The sequence below is a fragment of the Dicentrarchus labrax genome, unplaced genomic scaffold (assembly GCF_905237075.1).
Source record: "Dicentrarchus labrax unplaced genomic scaffold, dlabrax2021, whole genome shotgun sequence".
Lineage (NCBI taxonomy): Eukaryota > Metazoa > Chordata > Actinopteri > Moronidae > Dicentrarchus > Dicentrarchus labrax.
Genome location: NW_026136715.1, coordinates 10498773 through 10518573, shown reverse-complemented (window position 1 = coordinate 10518573; position 19801 = coordinate 10498773). Strand labels below are relative to the sequence as shown.

The window sequence follows — 19801 nt, the reverse complement described above, 5'->3', positions numbered from 1 at the left end:
TAAGTTGTGTGAGAGAAATACTGATTTTTGTTTTAAAAGTTTTACAGCAAAGTCTGATGTAGGGTTGTTGCATTGTGACGTTGGATTTCATTGTTTAAAGTTGGCTTTACTGTAGAGCTAAAATGATTTGTAGATTAATCAGTTAGTTGATCAACATAACAACAAATTTGAAGACGACATATTGGGCTCTAGCAAATTGTGATGAACTTTTTTTTCCAAACTTTTTTTTGACATTTTATGGACCCAAAAAAATAGTATATCAATTGATAATGAAAATAATAGTTGCAGGACCTTCTCAAGAGTTTAAAAATACTGTATAATCATATGAAGAAACTTGGATGACAAACAAATCAATATGTCAAACCTGATTGGTTACATAAATAAACGTAAGTAAAGAAATGGAATTTATTTTCAATTGTTTTATTAAGTGTGTAGATATCTGCCATTTGCGAGCTAAAGCTGCAAATTTAAGATGTAATGCTTTTTTGAAATGATGTCAATATGACCGGTATTTTGGTGTATTTCATTCATTTCATTACAACATTGATCTTGTCTGTTACTCAGTACATCTCTGATGAGTTTGTGATCAAGCCAGAGGAGTTAATAGTCAGAATAGTTAATCAATAGATATTGAAGTATTTGATAAAGGTTTTTTTAGGTTGTCGATCTTGGCCAGGCCGAATTAGCTCTCTAAAGTCACTGGTGGTTTTATATTGCCTTCCGTCTTGGTCATAGTGACCGTCTCTTGGCTTCTTTACTGTAATTTGCTGCTTAAGAAAACCTCAGCTGCCCTTACTAAGTCCATGGAGACTGTAGACTGGAGATTGGCAAGTTCATAAATAGTTCACCCCAACCGGCATAACGGCTTTAGCATGTGTTTTGGGACCCCTCGGCATGAAATAATAGCATGATGGAGAAAGCTGTTTCTTGTGGCTGGCGGCGTCCACTCATTTACCCAGCGATCTGCTGAACAATCACTGTGCCAGACCAAATTTATGAGCACATGAACTCCATCTCTCCAGCAAAGCCCCCTCTAATGAAATACCCCTGCTAGATTAATGTCTGCACAGGGATGATTTGCATTCAGACTCACCTATAAATCTCAAGCAATGGCCAAAGACAATTTGCAACTTGCACTCAAAATCAACTGCAGGCTGCCTTCATCTGTAATGGACTGTCCCTCCTTGCATCTCAGAGTGACCACAGCCTTGCTGGAAGAAAGCCAGGTGCTGTTGACCTCAATCAGGCCTATTAAGACAGAGTTAAGGTTGGTTGTGTCCTTTGATCTCACTGGTTGTCCCACGAGAAAGGATAATGATGGCTTTAATGAGCACTGTTACCTCTATCTGATGGTGTTACTGGTAAAGGCCACACCAAGGGGGGTCGGATGGCACAGCTTAGTGTGAGTATTAGGTTTAAATCACCAAACTCTGCACCGCTGCCTTTGAGTTTGATTTAACTTTTGACTCTGACTTTGCGTTGATGATGCTTGGCGCTGAAATGCAGTCAAAGTGGATGGACACTTTTACACAAATGTCATTCTCCCAGATGTTAAAAAAATGCTCTAAAGAACTATTTCTTGGGTGTATGTATATATGTATATGTAAATAACATATATATTGTTTTTTTTATTATAACTGTTAAGAATATTAAGATATATTGCGGGACAGTTAAATTTCGATACAAATATGTGAAGATTAAAAATGAATCGTGATAGTGTTTTTATACAGTAGACGGTACTGTCTACTTTTGACTTTGCTTGTCAGATATTTTACATTGTTCGCGTCAGTAGCTGTATCAACGTGCAAAGATACCACTGGCACTTATATTAAATATGCATTGTTTCACACAGTGAATACCCTGTCTCAGAATTTAAAAAAGGATTCTATAATTTGATAAAGAAAATGTAAGAATACATTTTTAATTTTGTTAAAAAACTCGTGAGAAAATTATATTGTGAATCCTGTATCGTGAATAGTATTGTGTTGTGAATTAGGTGTATTATTATATGTTATTCCACTATAATTTAATTATCTTTTTCTATGTGTGTAGCATGAGGGGACTGCAGACTTTCCTTTCACTGTACAACCTTGTGTTGTATAATGTTAAATACATTTCCTTGATCCTTGAAGATTGTGTGGAAGCTGTCTTGTCCCTCATTTGCATTTTGTCTGTATGATCTGCCAGTAGGAACTTGAGGGATAAGCAACTACATACTTGTCTGAGAAAGGCATGTTAAAAGACATGTATGGCTTTAACTTCAGCCCCCATCTACGATTAGTGTTGAGCCATCACAGATTCAGTTGAGTCTATGTTTTCCAGCCCAGTATACTTGAGTCTCATTTGCATTGAAAAGCTGCAATTTTCTTTTTTTCAAAACTAACTTTCTGTATTATTTGCTGAAACTTTCGCTATACCCTGACAGTAAAACAAAGCTCTTCCTCAGGCTTCTCCTAGCGCTCCTAACGGCATTTACTAGAATCCACAGCGTCTGAATAAAAAACCAATCAGAGCTGAGAAAGATATTCACAGGTTGTCAAATACGCTTTTTTTATTGAGTCTCGTTCCCAGGGACCCAGAGCAAATAGCAAATATGACAAAAAAGTTTATTAAAGTTACCCACTATGGTTTTAAAGGTTCCCTGTGGAGGTTTTCGGATGTAAATGAGAATGGAAAGAAGGAAAGGAAAACAATGCATTCAGCTTGTTTGTTAGACCTCAAGGATACACACAAAATACATTTTGGAGAGTAACGAACTGACTGAGGACAGAATGTTAACGGAAACTTTGTTTACAAGAAACCTTAATGATTTTTAAGTTTGGGTGGATTTAACAACACAGACATTCAAGGAATAGTATGGAATTATAGGAAATAGGCGTGTTCACTTTCTTGTGGAAAGTCTGATATGCTATATGTGTCTGTATGCTAACTGTGAAGCTACAGCAAATAGCCAGTTAGCCTAGCCATAAAGCCATGTCTGTTCTTATATTGCTATTATGCTATCATGAAACATTTTATTTCTCAGTTTGTTTACATAATTTGGTGACAGGCATAGCCTTTATAACCCTTCCTAAAAGGTTCGCAATTATTCTATTTTGTCAGTTTCTAAATCCAGCATAGTAACTTAAATGTTTTCTGTAAATTTTAATGCACACTTTATGTTTACTTTACACCCTTTTTACTTCAATCTAGCCAAGTGTTCACATCACTTTCCTCCCTCCTTCATCATTACAATCTGTGATCAACACTAAAGCGGTGAGGCCAAATACGGTCGCCTGTTCATTCTTTATTTCTTCACAGTTGAACCAATTATCCGTCTCGCAGCTGTCAAAAGCAGCTGATGCAGCAGCTGAATCGAAGGCAATTTGTAGTATAGTACCTGTGGAGAGCTGTTTGAAAGGCTGCCACTAGTTTTCTGCCAAGTGGGAGTGTGTGTGTGTGTGTATGTGCGTGCGTGTGTGTGTGTTTGTGTGGATCGCTGACGAGGTGGAGGCTGAGTCAACAGCTAAACACAGATGAGGAGCTACTGCTCACACATCTTCTTAGTCATCACGGGTCAATGTCAAATACAGACTTCCTCACAGCTTGCTGGGCCTTTGACAACCAATATTTGGGCTGAAAATTCTCTGGGAAGTAGTTTCAGGAGTCGTACAAACAATTCTCTCAACATCACCTCTGCCTGCAGCTCTCGTTTGTGTGGTTTCTAACATAGCTGACATGTCTACGTTCAAGAGGCTGAGAGAGACTTGCGAGTTCAACAGTTTTCATTGCTTCCACTTATTGGTGTTGAGGCTATAATCTGTGTGTTTCCACTCTGGCTGCCGGCGTGCACTGTGTTTGTGTTTTGTGTTACCCTGGAGATTCCGAGGGCTGATCTAAATCCAAGCAATATGTTCAGGAATGCAGCCAGAGTGAAAGTGAGATTTTCTTGCATCCAGCTCCCTGTTAGGTCAGGTTAGCAACGTCAAGGTTGGAGGAAAGGGCAGTCTACCTTTTCAGCATGAACAAATGTGTCAAGGATCTGAGATACGGACAGACTTAAAAATGTTGGATTTTGTTTACATTTGAGACTGTACTGAGTCTTTCCACTAGGCTTTTTGTCCAGAAATAACATTATAACATCTTATATAATATATAATATTTAGCGATTTCAGAACAAACTACATCTTCAGTTTTCAGATTTCACCTTGGCATGCATAACCTAAATGCTGCCAAGACAGATGTAATGTTTTCTAAAGGCTCATCAATAAAGGCACCGCTCCCAGCTTGACAACAATACTGATGATTGACAGTCAGTATATCAATCACCTTAAAGGTCCAGTTCATCGGCCAGTGCATTTCATGCTCCTTGGCATTTGTCTAAATAATATATTGACTATTTGGGCAACGTCAGATGAGTATATGATGAAAAATGAAAGTGGATGGAAGCTGGTGGAATGTTTTGAGCAGTTTTCAGCATTACGTACCAGTGTGTGTGTGTGTGTGTGTGTGTGTGTGTGTGTGTGTGTGTGTGTGTGTGTGTGTGTGTGTGTGTGTGAAGGCTTGATACCCTCCCTTTATGCAGGGGCAGACAGCCAGCAGGGGTCACACACCAGTAACTCCTTAGAGATACATAATTTGACAGCACCATGAGAAGCAAACCACTACAGAGGACTGGACTGACTCATTAGATCTGCTTAGCCGGACACATTTTTGCCTGTAATTAGCTGCTAATTAATACAGATCATTTAGGTCTCAGTGATATGAACACCACAAGTATGTAGCGCATACAGAGGAGCTGTACATGCAGTATGATGAATCCCCTTCGTTTATAAACTGGACTGAGAAAAAGCCCTAAACCAAGGGAAGCAGACATAAAGACTCACACGTGTGCCCGTCAGTAGGCAAGCAAGAGCAAAATCTACATCAAATGTTGAAATGATGCGTGCTTTATCCTGACTGCAGTGTTCTTTTTGAGAAAAATGGATCTTATAAAATACTGACAATAACTATGAAATATCGTACAAGAACGTCAAGCTTCATAGTGTGCCTCTGAGGAACCTGTCAGTGTGAATGAGCTGTTATAGCCGACTGCAGGTTCAACTCATTGATCATTTGGTGACATTGTTGTGAATGGAGGCCAAGTGCTGTTCTGTTTTCGGTAGAAAGTTTTGTAAATTCAGTGTTACTTCAGATGTGATTTATTCTTTTTCATCACAGCTCGAAGGGGTTTGTTCGCTAAAGCTTGAAGGGTTTCATGGCTGTCACGGTTGCCGCAGAATGACACAGTATATTCAATGAACCCAAAAACAGTTTGGGCAACTTTGGAAATAACTCTGGTCTAAGCAGTTCACTTAAGGACTCTGTACAGTTCATAAAGGAATTCCTGCTGCTAGCTTATTCAAGCATAGTCAAAGATGAAGTTAGGGCTGCGTGTCCTGATTTCAAAGTTTAACTTAATATTTGGAGAAAGGAAGGTACAATAATAAAAGTAAACACACTTAGAAAACCTTGTTACTTGGAAAATGTGTCATCAATCACACACCTGTGCACAAACTGTAATTACTTGATTTTCTTTTGAATTCAGGAAAGGAAATAGCCATTTCCTTTATTGCTTTAGCACTCTGCTTTTTTTCTTATTGCCATATTAAGGGCGGTAATGTGATGAAGTGCTAGAAGCCATTTTTTCAAGGCTTAACCCTACTAAATATTTTACAGCAAAAAACAAATAATGGGCTTATAAGTACACTGGAGCAGGTCTCTACTGAAAGAGGCGGGGGAAGTAAAACAGCTTAAGGGGAAAGTGTCCAAGCCTTTATGATACATGGTACTGTATTTGAAAGTACAGAAATGATTATGCTAAAAATAAGCTACAAACACATTCAAAAGGGGGATACATGCAGCGAGATGTAGGCGTTTGAATCATTGCTGATGTGTGGCCTACTGCATATGACGTTCCAGTTCATTTGAAGCCAGGCAGGGAGCTATGATTAAATGACTGGTGCATTTTCTGCAGTCGTGTCCAGTTGCACTTACTCTTGCAGAAAGGCAGATTGATAAACTCTGAGTCAGCATTTTTTGCCCTGGGTGTGCCCTCTGTCCGCTTCCTCCATCACAACAGGAAACAGGCTGTCCTTGTTATAACAGACTCCGAGCCACAGGAAAAAGGGGGCACAAATGTATACCATCCACGCACATGCGAGGGACACACATGAAAACACCCACATGCTTGAGGTAAAGGGCAGGTTGAGGACACTAAAGGCAGCAGTGTAAGGTTTGGTTTAAGGAAGCAGCTGGGTTGAAGTTTTAATTCTGCCACCGGAGATTTGGCTTCTCTCTGGGCCACCGTTGGAGAAACCAATCTCACAGCTTGTGGAAGTCTTCCAGTGGAATGATACCTCCAATGGGATTTGGCATTTCATGCATTATTTAAGTCTCTGGGAATACACCTGAAAGAACCTCAGTAGCCAGTGTTTCTGCGCAGTGCAGAAGAAAAACAGTTTAACTTTCACATTCACACATCCATCATCGCAAGGATGATAGAGTCTGCTTGATTAAGGCAGTAAAATGTGGAATTTGTTCCTTTCACCGCTAGGCAAATGAGCTTTGAAATTAATTAATACTTGCAAAATGTGCCTGTCTCATAGAACCACATGTTCTGAAAGAGCTCACTTTGTCTATTATGTCTACTATGTTCCAGATTTACACCTCAAATCCAATCAATACAACTCCTAGTGGTTTAGACTGAGCTCTGTTGATCTGAGCTCTGTTGAGTCTGTTTCAGTCAAAGAGGCAACCCATGCAAATTGCAGTACTGCAGACATTACAAATTTGATGATAAAGGTTGGCAGCAGCAGCAGCAGCATCAGCAGCAGCAGCAGTGTTAGTAGTAGTAGTAGTAGTAGTAGTAGTAGTAGCAGCAGCAGCAGCAGCAGTAGTAGTAGTAGTAGTAGTAGTAGTAGTAGTAGTAGTAGTAGTAGTAGTAGTAGTAGTAGTAGTAGTAGTTTTTAGTGGCCTTTGCAGGACAAAGGAGCTGTCCAGGGTTCTAACTACTTCTTCCTTGCTCTGATTTGCTCTGGAAGTGTCGGGTGTGCATGGCTGGGTGCAAGCAGCAGCTTAAAAGACGGACATATCATTCAGCAAGCAAAAAGATTTGTGAAATATGGTTTTGGTCCGATCATTTTTTTCAGTGATGCATTGTATACACAGCAATCAATAGCATCAGTAATTGCTACTGGATCTGTACTGCAGCACGTGTGTCAATGAATCTCATCCTACCACTGCATTATATTGACCTAGCTCTAGTTTTCACCTCACCCTAATTCACACTGTCATGATGGGTTTTGCGCTGATGAAAACACCAGTGGTATCAAGTTTTATCTGTTCTTTATGGAATAATTAACGTTTTTTCTGCTATACCAGACAATCTGAAGCAAATGTTTAAGGAATAAAAGAGCGAAAATAAAGGTGCACAGCTAACAGAAAAGAAATCAGAGAAGTGAAGTAACTAAGAGTGATGAGAAAGGAGAAAACAAAACACTCAGCCAGCAGAGAATTGGCCAAAGCATTATGTAACAGAGAGAATCATTATCTCTTCGAGCCAACCCAACATCAAGCTGAACTGTACACCCCTTCTAAGAAGCAGAACCTTTGCAGCTATAGTACCTAATGGTATAGTAGTCAGTCACTGTACTGTCTTTTAACCATGAATACCTCATTGTTTTTTCCATATGAAAAATGAAAAGAGGCAACAAGGGGGCTCATAAATTTGCCCTGATGCAACCATGCAGTCATTTTATTGCCCCTTAGTGTTTGGTTCACAGAACAGGCTACATTTTATTTCTGTGGTGTAGAGTAGACTTTCCGTGCTGCTGGAATGCCATTTACTGCTGTATATTTCTCAAAGTGCCTAAGAGATTTCATGACAGATGCAGAACACAGAGTGTGTGGCAGCAAACACATGATAACATGCACGGAGCCACAGTAGAGTAATGTGTTTTACTAGGTACTAGGAAGTTTGTTCTAAAATATGTCCCCAAAATAGCCATATAAATCCAAGCGCTATTAAATCAGCACTTTATTACAGAAGTGTTTGTCCCCATTTTGAATTCATTTTTGGATGATATCCCCAGTGTCACTTGACATATAAACAAACACAGGAGTCTTCTGGATAATGTAACAGACCTATATATTTAAGTTATGACTATTATAAAATAAATTACACTTCTAAACCTTTCTGAGATATGATGTTTGGTCTGTCAATTTTGCATGGAAGACAGCAATAACTTACAATAACCCTGATCCTTGGCTGCCATTGCCATGAAGAATAATCTAGCACATTAGTTGATGCATTCATCCAAAATTTTATTTAAAAGTGAATTGATTGTATTTGGTCAGTTTTCTCAACAGTGTTATCTTTAGCAGTGCATGTAACAGAATATAAAGCCAGATGGTTGGATATTTCTTGCTGCTTTTTATTTGTATTTTCTAACATAGTTGGTCATATTTTGTACCAACGATTTAACCGGGAGAGTGTAAAGCTGTGTATGTGCTCCAACTATGAATCATCTCAAACTGTCTACTGTGAAAATAAAAGGGTGTTTTACTTCCAGAACCACTGGAAAATAGTGCCTCCCACTTTGTAACTCATGTCCTCCATGAAAAAGGCCTATTCAGTAGTAATTTTTGAGACTGTGGGGTGTTGAGGTGTTCCTAAGGTTTTGCCCACCCTTGATTTTCTTAAAATAAAGGTGCACAAGGATAGAAACTCCACTCAATCCAGTATTGTATAACAATATATATATATATAAAATAACAAAAAGAAAGCTTTTGTGTTTGCAAAAGCAAGCTACTATGTTAATAATAAACACTGCATTGGCAAAGAAGACATTTCTGACACACCCAGTGGAATATCACTGTATCATTTTGTGAATGTCACATGTGAGCTATAGCTGGAAGTTAAAGGGTTGCCATTTCTAAGGATGCCAGATTGATCTGTTTGAAAGTGATGCACCCTTCAGTGCCAGATTGCTAAACTTGGCTGCTAATAATGCAGTTGCTGAATCAAGAGACCGTGGTCAGTGAGGCGTTTTGTTACTGTCCATGTCATTAGCTGGATTACTGACATACTGCAGCATTCTTGTTTCTACCTACTCAACAAAATCAATAAACCAGTATTTTTCTGTCTTCCAGGTCTGAATTGGACTCTTCCAGAATGGTCAGGTATGTTCTGCTGTTCTAATAACTGCTCAGGATTGTACATCTGCCTGAATTTTGTGAATATTCTCTCTTAAAACACGTCTAAATTATGTGCCTTTTGGTGGGAAAATGCTTTGGTTAAGGTGCTTTTTGATTTGTGTCTGTAAAGCTGAGCATCCTAGCATCCTAGAATGCTAGTCAGAGTGAATTTCCCTCTGTCTGAAGGATTGAGGTGCCTGGTTATTACGGTGTTGAGGAAATGATGAGATTTTATGTCAAGTGTAACCCAAGGTCACACTCCACTGTTGTTAGCTTGTTCACTTTGTGAACTGTAATGGCTAGAGATTTGTAGGTGGTGCCTCTGCTGACAGAGTTAAGATGTGGACTGATTTAAAACTGTAATGTGAATCCATCATTGCTGCAAACACAGCTATGAAATATGGCTTACATGTAGTTAGTAGATCGCCCTCTTTCACTGGTAAACACATGCCTTATCTGCAGCTTCTCTCTTTAGGAATCCCTCGCTGTGGGATCCAAACAGCCTCTTCCTCTGCCTCTGTAGCACAGTGTATTAAGGACCCGACTGTGTCTAGACAAGTTGAACACAGTGTAGCGGAGCCTGTGTTTTAGTGAAAATGTTCCAGGCCATGTCGGTTCTTCCCTTAGGTGCTCGACTGTCTTGTCTGCCACTCAGTAGCATCCCCTCCAACTGCACTGTACCAAAGGAAAGAAAAAATAGGTTATATCAAAATTGTATATACTGTATGCAATCGGTTGAATACGAATGTATCATCAGTTTCTTTTTGTGTGTGTGTGTGTGTGTGTGTGTGTGTGTGTGTGTGTGTGTGTGTGTGTGTTGGTAGGTTGCACAATAGTAATCTCACTCAAAACATCTGTATGTTATGATTGATGTTATAATGGATGTTATTTGAAGATTTAGAAGTGTGAGAGTGTCTTTAGTTACAAAGCTTTGCCTCAGGTGAAATTGCTTGTAGACAAAAGAAATAATAAACAAGTCTGTGTTCAGTAATTCAGTAAGTCATTAAGTGTTGTTTCACTTTGGATAATTTTCTTCTTTAAACACACATCTCTGTAAACAATGCTAGCATTCAATCTTACTCTGCAGCTCTCAGTATTGATAATTGCAAAGTGGCGAATAATATTCATTGGAAAATGTGATCCAAGCCCAAACAATGTTAGTTTACACTTTTGGTGTAGCTGACACTGTAGTGTACAGTTGTTTTTTCAATAAAGTATATTGATATGTTTTATTTGTTGTCTATTAAGTAAGTATGATTATTTTTTTTACACTTCCGAAATATTCTCATACGTATTTATGAGAGTCCAGTGTAATGAATATTAATTGGGGAAATAGTTTTCCATAACAGATGTTATAATTAATATACAAATCAGAAGTAGGTCCTCTGGTTGTCATGAATCTAAATGCATAGCAGTAGAAATGGAGGACAAGGCTTCAGAGGCAAACACTCCCATCTCACCAAATTGATGCTTTGATGTGGTTGGAAACCTCCCAAATGGCAGCAGCCGTCTTCCGCATGCTGCACTTGGTTGTGAATTTGGCCACAGTTCCCAGAATCTTTCCTTCATTAATATGAAGCTGAGGCCATGCCAAGACTTTTATTGTGCTACTGATTTTCGATCTTCATGTGCACATCTCTACCAGCACATTTTGCAACATGTGACTCGTTGGCAGGGGCGTACATGGTGTTGGATGCAAAAGCCATGACATTTCTGAATTAAAGTGATTGCTGACTCCTGCTTTGACACGATGGCACTGATCCTGAAAATCAATGAAAAGCTTCTAGAGCAGCTCATCTCACACTATGTCAGGTGCAGTTGGTGATACTGTGGTAATGTTAAGCTGCTCAACATTTGACACATCTTTTTAAATTGTACTAGATCTACAAGGTGTTTTATGCAGGACTGACAGTAATTGTAAAACAGTTTATCAAATGATATGTAATTGGACAATAAGCAAGGGAATAATTAAATAATTTACAAGTGAATGAATGAATCAAGCAATAAACGGGTATTTCTTTAAGTCAGTATTTTAATTAAAATGTTGGCTTCCCATTCACTTTTCGATTTGCGAAATTATTGTTTATATGGAAATCTAGGCCTTTGTTCTTATTAGCTATTGATGCACCAAGAGCTCTCATAGCTTCATAGTTTCTAGTCCACTCACTAACACAAGACCAGAAGGTACAGTGAGTAAGAGGTGTTGTTTATGTCTCAATGCAGATTAGGATTACTTATAGTCCAATACTATGTTATGGAAGCAAAAAAGGGTTGTATGCGAATTTTATAAGCAACTGAATGCCTAATGAAATGTAATCACTACTTAATACTTAATGTTGAAAAATGAGTTTATGACATTGAAATATTTCACTTAATTTATTTGGTTTGAACTCACTTCATAACTTTCCCGTAATTGTGCAATTTAAAATAATTCATATTAACGTTGTTTTATTACAGTTCAAGCGTTCAGATAGAGAATACACGTGTCCATTATTCAAAATAATATATTCTGGTCAGATTTCTTTTTTGCAACACTCAAGTCTGAATGAAATCAATCAAACCCCTGTCCTATCCTCGGTTATGTCAGTCATACAATTCAAGAAAGAGTTAATTAATTAAGCAATTACATTTTGAAATGGCAAAATTTGATATACCTCAATATTAACCACGCACACTGGATTGACTTTACTGTGATTCATGACTCATTCATTGAGTCATTCCAGTGTGCGGTGGTTAATTTTGATTTTTAACTGCATAGTTCTGCGACCTACCGCGCCTGACTTTCTGGTTGTGCATGGGGAGTTTATTTTACTAGCTATTCTCGAAATTTCAGAGAGGGGAACCTAATAAACCTAATAAATTCAGATTGATGGTTTTCAGAGTACAATATTTCAGTGCTATAAATTTAGATTTAACAGTACGTTTTCAGTACTGGTCAAATTTCACAATTAGTGATAACGTTTTTTTTAGAGAACACAAATTATTTTGGCCTTCCTTTGCTTCCACACGGTAGAGCTCCACTGCACTGCTTCCTAGAGGCAATGGAGCAGTTAGCATCAGTAAAAACGTAAAGTATAAGTATCACAGTGTAATTATTCAGTGGCATCTATTAAATGTGAAGCAGCAGCCACTTTCACATTGCTGTGACCGTTGCTGGGAATTTCTCTATCAGTCACATGTTTTATCTTGGCACTGTGTTCCCTTTTTGTATCAGAGCTAAACGCTGTTTAAAATCAACTACAACTGCCAACACAGCACTCTACTGACAACACACAGCAGACTTACAGTCACTTACATCTCTCACCCTGTTAATATGCCACACCATGACACAACTGAGCCTGGCTCTTTAAAATTTTGTGTGTTACACTGCTTGGTAGGTTTCATTATCATTAATAATGGAAAAGCCACTGAACTTGGCACAGGCGCTATAAATAAATAAGCCCTGCTCCCGAAGGATTGCTTTGCACTGGTTTGATAGAAGTTTGGGTGTGTGTTTGTGTGTGTGGAGAGAGAGAGAGAGAGAGAGAGAGAGAGAGAGAGAGAGAGAGAGAGAGAGAGAGAGAGAGAGAGAGAGAGAGAGAGAGAGAGAGATTGGCCCTATGATGGGGGGAGATTATTCTCATACACCCTCCGTGGCTAATGAGAGAGGAATAACACCATGGCGATGTTTAATTGGTCTGCTGTTCTGTAATCAGAATGGATGGCTTCATTCAGATGTGATTAGAACCTGGGTGAGATAGGCAGGCAGGCGCACAACAGCCTCAGTGACCTGCTTTTATTGGATTGTTCTTTAGTGAACGTCGGATGATAAGATGTCCTCTTGCTCCCTGATGCACTTTTGTACAGCACTCATTCATAAACCCAGACTAGCACACAGCAAAAGGCTAAAGCGGAGGAGCAGCAGTCCCGACATTTATCACACCAATGAGAGTGCAGGATGAAAGTGCTTTTGTCTATCATTGAGCAGTTGAGAGTCCATTTGTGCTCTTGTTATTTATACCTGTTTGCTTCTGCCCGTGTGTGTATTGTGATGAATGACAGCTATTTTATTTGGAGTGAGGCTTATTGAAACTTCATATTGCTTGGGATGGTGTATCCATGACTTTTATTGAACCTGTGATCAGACGCATACAAAGGCCAGAGTAGCTTGTCAGAGACCTGCGGCATAGTGAGTGACTGGAGGAAAGCCTCAGAGGGGTCTGCGGCTTTTATTTCCCTGTAATTCTCCACAGAGAGTTGGGGAAACAGAGAGGGAGGGATTATAAAGCCCCCCCACCTCACTCCCCCCCATTATTGTAGAGATGACAATGAAGAGAATAAAGCTTTGCTGGGCTGCTTCTGTGGAGGTCAAAACCTCTCTCAAAACTATATCTCAAAACAACAGCAGTAAGCAAAGTGTTTCCAATCAATTTAAACATTAATTCAGAACAACTTCTTGTTGTATGTAGTTTAAACTTTTTGTGGGATCATTTAAAAAGCAGAATGACATGCAGTTTTAAATGGGAGCAAAGAGACTGCACTCTTGCAACTTCTTCTAACAGATGAGGCATTCGCCGAAATAGCTATAGAGCTGCAGTTTTTCTATCTGCAGGCAGGACATTTCTCTAAAACAGCACAATGTGTGGACTGAACTGTGCTTAATTCACACAGAAATCTAACTAAAAAAGAGTTGGCCGATCCTCCCAGAGCGCTGACAGAACGAGTCAGGGCAGCTGAACTGATATTTGTCTGCAGGGACGAGAGGTGACAGTGCTGCGTTCCAGGGCTGGCCTAGTGCTGTCTCACCCTCAGCCGATGCTCTCCGCAGGGACCACACAAACCTATCGTCTTCTCTTGTCTCTTTCTCCATCTCTTGTTGCTATGGAGAGCGATGCCTAACTTCGATGGGTAGGACAACAAGCCTGCTGTCTTTGTCCTTGAGAGCAAACTGGATTTCAGTTCGTAATCGAGCATTGTTCTGAAAACAGTGCCCGCCACAAGGAATTAAACAAAACAGAGCATGGGTGTGCAGTGTATGGTGGAAGAAGTCCTAGAACATCTCTCCCCCCGGTGGAAAAGGACTGCCTTTTTTTTTCTTTTATGAACTGTGGGTGTTTGTGCATCAGTCATTGCACTGACAGGTCTGAAACAAGGTCTGTGTGTTGGAAGAAAATTCAGACTAATCCAAGGTTCACAGCTCTCAACTCAGCCAGAGCAGAGTCATTAGCATTTTTTAAATTAATAATTCATTATGCCGAAACAGTAGCAAATGGCAGCAGCCATGACACAATTAGCCATTGATATTACTCAGGGCCTCAGAGCGGCATTTTTCATACAAGCTGTGTTAAAGAATGAACAATACTTATTTTGCTACAAATGCTTTTAGAAAATGCATAAATGTGAATTAAAGGAAGAAATAGAGACTTATGGAATATTATTTTGAATATGGTTTTATCTGATTGGACTGTTAGCAGTTATTCCTTCAACATACAGTATGTACACGCCTAAACCAAATTGGCAGCTATGACTATCATCATTGGCTTGATGGCTTTCTGTAGTGAGCCAGCTGTGGCATTATGATTTTGATGAAGACCTCGTCCCCTGAGACAGGTGGGTAGGCTGTTGGTGTTTGACTGCAAGTTGACAGCCTGAGAACTGTGCTTGGCCAGTCTGGGACAGGCAGCCCAAAAGTGGCATAGCTCAGTGAAAACCTTAACAAACAAAAGTGGAGATGGTATCCAGTGGAACGAGTTGAGAAATGTCTGAGCATTGATCAGTAGAGGATAAAACTGCTTTAACTGCAGTACACAGAGCACAAACTATGTGGTCAGACTACAGAGAAACGTACCACATGTTAACCTTTTCTTTTCTTTAGTGAACCAGGTTGTGTTCTTTTCTCCTTAAATTGTAAGTTAAGTTTCTGACTTTAAAAAAAAGTACCTAATTAGAAAAGGAATTAAATTTTAAATTTTAAAAAGGCAATGCCAATATGTCTAGTTAACTTCCAAGTAGAGATGGCTGTTCTGATTTATATCATTTCATATATATGCACTGGGTCTTTTTAAATCATTCTGTGGTTTCATCTGTAGCCCATGCAACAATAATGTAACACAATCAAAAGTAATCATCCATTATATAAACTGCATATGAGTTGCAGTGAGTGAGCCAAATCACACACACACACACACACACACACACACACACACACACACACACACACACACACACACACACACACACTGATCTGGTCTTTTAAGTGGAATATTTTAGTACTTCACAAGCTCAACTCAGCTTTGCTTTCATGTGACATTAGTAAAACTGTGTGTTGTGGTGTGTTCTCTTGTAATACTGTGCGGTTAATTAGTGATGTATTTTTCCTTGTAAAGGCTGCACTGTTAGTAAGAGGAAGTCACAATACACAATGTCATATTACCTGATTTGCTTGTGATATGACAGAAACATGATGCAGTACTGTTCTAAAATAGCCTGAAGTCAAGTTTATATTACATTTGCCCTTCTATGTCTGAGAAGTGTGTTTTATTTGTTTGTCCTTCCATAGGAGACATGCCTCCCTGCCTGTGGAAGTCATAGAGAATCCTGGGAGGCTAGTGTATGCGGGCCACAGAAGAGTCGTCCCCTGCCGCAAATGGAAGTCGGCTTCCTTTGGGTACAGTAAGATGTTTTTTTTTTATGATACATGCTTAATGTTTGTCCCCTGAGTACTACACAGCATTTCCAGCACCATGGCACATCAGTCTTTTTCTTGTCTACTCTTGCCTTGTTAATGTCTGAAAGCTATCAGGGCTCATATTGAAGCCCTGGTAATTAGCCTTTCTGTGTCAGTAATGACAGCTTGACGGCTGCAAACACTGCTGTGTCCTAATGTTTGAGTCTTTGCAGCTGTTTCCTAGTCATCAACCTTTTATGACACAGCAGTTTCAGTGCTGCAGTGTTGTTTTCCTGATGTGTACAATGAACTCCAGTGGCCAAATTCACTGTAGGAGGAGTTCATTAGGCCTAGCCTTAATGAAATATGATCCCTGCGTATATATGAGCCTTCATTGCTGCTCACCCATTAGGCTGTGCTGAGCTTGGAGCTTGAGAGAGCCTCTCAAAATAAAAGAGATGAGCTCAGACAGTCGCATCGGTGGGACAGACTATGGGGGCTTCAAAAGGCTGGAGAGAGTTTCAAAGACGCCTCCTAGTGCTGTGTGCTTCATCATCAAAAAGCACTGTGCGCCTAATCCATAGCCCACTTTTGGCTCACGTGCAGCCCAAAAATAAATCCCACTGCATAGGGGGGAACATGTTCTATTTTTAAAGAGCAGTGTTCAGGAGTTTCTTATGTGTAGAAACATCTGTGGGTTGTTTTTAGACTTTGGTAACTCGGCAGAAATTAGGCTTTTTCTCGCTGATTAATACCTCGCTCATTTGTGCTCTCTCTGGTTGTCCCTGTGTGATTGTTGCTCTGTAAGTAATTTTCAAGCGCAGCTGAAAGCTAATAGGTTAAATGGATCATGACTGTAAACAAGATGATGGCTGTGATCGGAGGTTGATTATTTTCCTCTCCAGCTCAGCAGTATTGTTTGCTTCTGTTTAGGCTCGCCCATCTCACACAGATACACTATAATCAACCTCTAATTAGCAAATGATGACAGTGCAAAGGAACATGCTCCTGTGGAATGCCTAATCATTTTGATTTTGCGGTTTTATTTCAGATGGTTGTTGCTTTACTACTGTTTCCCAGAGGTAATCATTAAAATACAAGAGATAGTTTTGGAGAATATTTTGTTGCAAACTCTAGTCCTCGTCTTGGTCTTGCTTACTCTACAGTTCTGGTCCATTTTACTGTTCAGATGACAATGAAGGTGAGTGGGCGGCATGAATGCATGCCCTCCACACATTTGTTCAGGGTCAGAATCACACACACATATCTACTCACACTCACAATTGACAGGACTGAAAAGTTGCTGCATAAATCAAGCAGAAAGCAAATATTTAACAAAGGCCTTGGTCACGGCTGTTTTTCTGTCATGTTTGACTTGGTTTTATGCATTATTTCCTTTAGCAGGACAAGTACCTCTGCATGATGTGACAAAGGTCTTGGGCCAGATTTGAACCCAGGATGTTGCAGTTCTGTGGTATGTGCTTTCAACCAATGAGTCACTAGAAAACAACATTGTTCACATTGAATATTAAAAGAAATTTGAAGAAAAGGGTTAGTGGGGGGGGGGCTCTGTGAGGCTCTCAGTGAGTGATTGATCTTTCTGACCGTATTTTTCTGACTGTGTCAGGAATTGAAATATTAATTATTATGCCATTTGTGAGATGCCGTTCCATGCCCTGCAGTATTCTGAATCACTCCACTTGTTCAGATGTTTTGAGTGAGCATACTGGCAAATTTAAAAGAAACCCTTAATTATAGAAAGTGTTTGTAGTTGTAGCATTATTAGGCAGAAACGCCTTTTTAAAAAAAAAACAACCTTGCATTTAGTTGTTGCAGCCCAGTTAATTTAAGCCTGTGTTATTTTCAGACATCTGTTAGATGCTGTCGTTGTCTAAAAGTTTCAGTAAGTCTTGCAGTCTTAAAGAAGGTAATGGGAATTAATGGGGCAACTTTGGTGTTGAAGCAGTCGTTCACAGAGACTGGCTGGCTCAACATGCTTAATGCCAGCATTGGGGCGATCTCTGGGGACAACCATTCAATGCAAGCAGAGCTGCTGCTAGACTGTAATAGCAGAAACGTACCCGAGGGACTGACTTGAATGGTTTCTTCTGCCGTACCTCTCTTTCCTTGTTTGCACTCGTCTCGTGTTACTCTGTACCTGTTCTTTCGTTCTGTCTGCCTCTCTTTTCTCTGCCTCCTGCCCCAGCAACAAAGCAATCACATGCAGAAGTAGAATTTGATCAGCTTTAAAGCTACACAGGCGATGTAATAGCATAGATGAGATGAGCTTATTTCCCATGCTTGAATGTACATATTTGAGTCAATGTAGTTAACCAATGATATAGTTGTTGTGCCGCTGGTTTTGGTGATTCCGCCACTCAGCCTGCTAAGATTATCAGCAGAAGGAGTGTATAGTAAATTAGCTCAGAACCCCAACAATAAACCGTTCAAATTTATTGTGTTCACTTCACTACCACCAGAGTGTAATAGCCAGCTCGTCCAAATGCTTGGAGCAAAAAGGAAAATTTGTCTCACCAGGTTTTGTGATTGCAGGATTTATTTTGTGTAATATAGAAGATGACAGACCACACATATGGTAGTTTCTCTTGATATGGTTCTGTTGAAATCCCTTCTCACAAATGTACAGTTATTACAGACAAAATCAAATCAAAGGAAAGTTTCTTTTTTGGCCACGTTTTTGGTCTGGTGGACTTTTTACAGCAGACTACTCCAATACACTGAGTTTAACATTTCCATTTTTTATCCAACACCCACTTAATTAAAGCAGATTTCAGTGATTGCACAAGAAGAATAGGATTCATGTAGGGCTGCGACTAATGATCATTATTATCAGTTAATCTATCTATTGTTTTTTTCAATTTATCAATTTATCTTTTTCTACGAGATGTCAAAAAATTGTGAAAAACGTCCACCACAAGCCAAAGGAGACATCTTTCATCAGCTGGACAAAACCCAAAGAAGTTTAATTTAAAATGCACAGACAAGCAACTAATCTTCATATTTAAGAAGCCGAAATCAGAGAATGTTACTTTCTGCTTAATTAAACAACTGTAACAGTTAATTATGAAAATACTTAACTGACCAAATTGTGCCAGTTTGTAAAAAAAAACATGTTTGAATTTGCCCCAATTGCGATTTTAACCCTGGTCCAGATAATGGGGAAAAAACATAATTGGGAACAAAATCCCATTGGCTGTGGGATTCAGCACCTTGGACAGGGAAACGTTTCTGTTAATGTGACTCCAAGGTTTCACACATGAGTGCACAGTGTTATCACCATCCAGTTAAATTACTGCGCTGTAGCATGAGGCCTCCAGTGCAATAGAATATCTGAACCTGAACGGAGGTGGTAGATTACCTGACCTCTATCAGAATATAACCCACATCAAATCAGAAAACATGTTCCTCAAGGTGTTTAATGTCTTTCTATTCTTGACTTGCCCGCACTGCTCACTAGTACAGTCAATAAACCTGCCTGTACGACCTAGAGCAAAGGGGGAGAAATCATAGCAAAATTAAAGTGTAAAAGATCTAAATGTAAAACAGTGAAAAGTGAATTAATAAAATGAAACAAGGTGAGTTACTTTAGTTGAATTTTTTAATAGTTGCCATTAGCTGCAAAAATGCCAATGTAAGTAAAAGAGTGAAAATGGCTTTTTGATCTGTTACACTCTGCCAAAAAAGGGGCAGGATGATAGTCCTGAATCCAGGCTGCAGAGGCTCCATATGGGCTTGCTGTGACTGGAAATTGCTGCAATGCTTTTATGATTTTTGGGGCTTTACAGTATCACCTACCTACTGAACATAATGTCAGCATTACAATTAGTTATGAAGCCTGTGAAGTTTAATTTCCTTTTGTATCCCACACTACTCTTTCAGTCACAATTATTTCCCCATGTCCTCCTCCCATACAGCTGT

At 39.4% G+C, this 19801-nt stretch overlaps 1 protein-coding gene across 3 annotated transcripts in view; it reads left to right on the top strand.

The window, feature by feature from the left end:
- LOC127377773 (IQ motif and SEC7 domain-containing protein 1) overlaps positions 1-19801 on the top strand; it is an 88735-nt gene that overhangs the window by 6526 nt on the left and 62408 nt on the right. For 2 of the 3 annotated variants that reach the window (XM_051425955.1, XM_051425962.1), the window contains exons 2-3: positions 9172-9201; positions 15755-15862. In XM_051425955.1, coding sequence (XP_051281915.1) covers positions 9172-9201; positions 15755-15862 — 138 coding nt within the window. The remainder of the gene's footprint in view (positions 1-9171; positions 9202-15754; positions 15863-19801) is intronic. The other variant, XM_051425956.1, reaches the window with a different exon arrangement.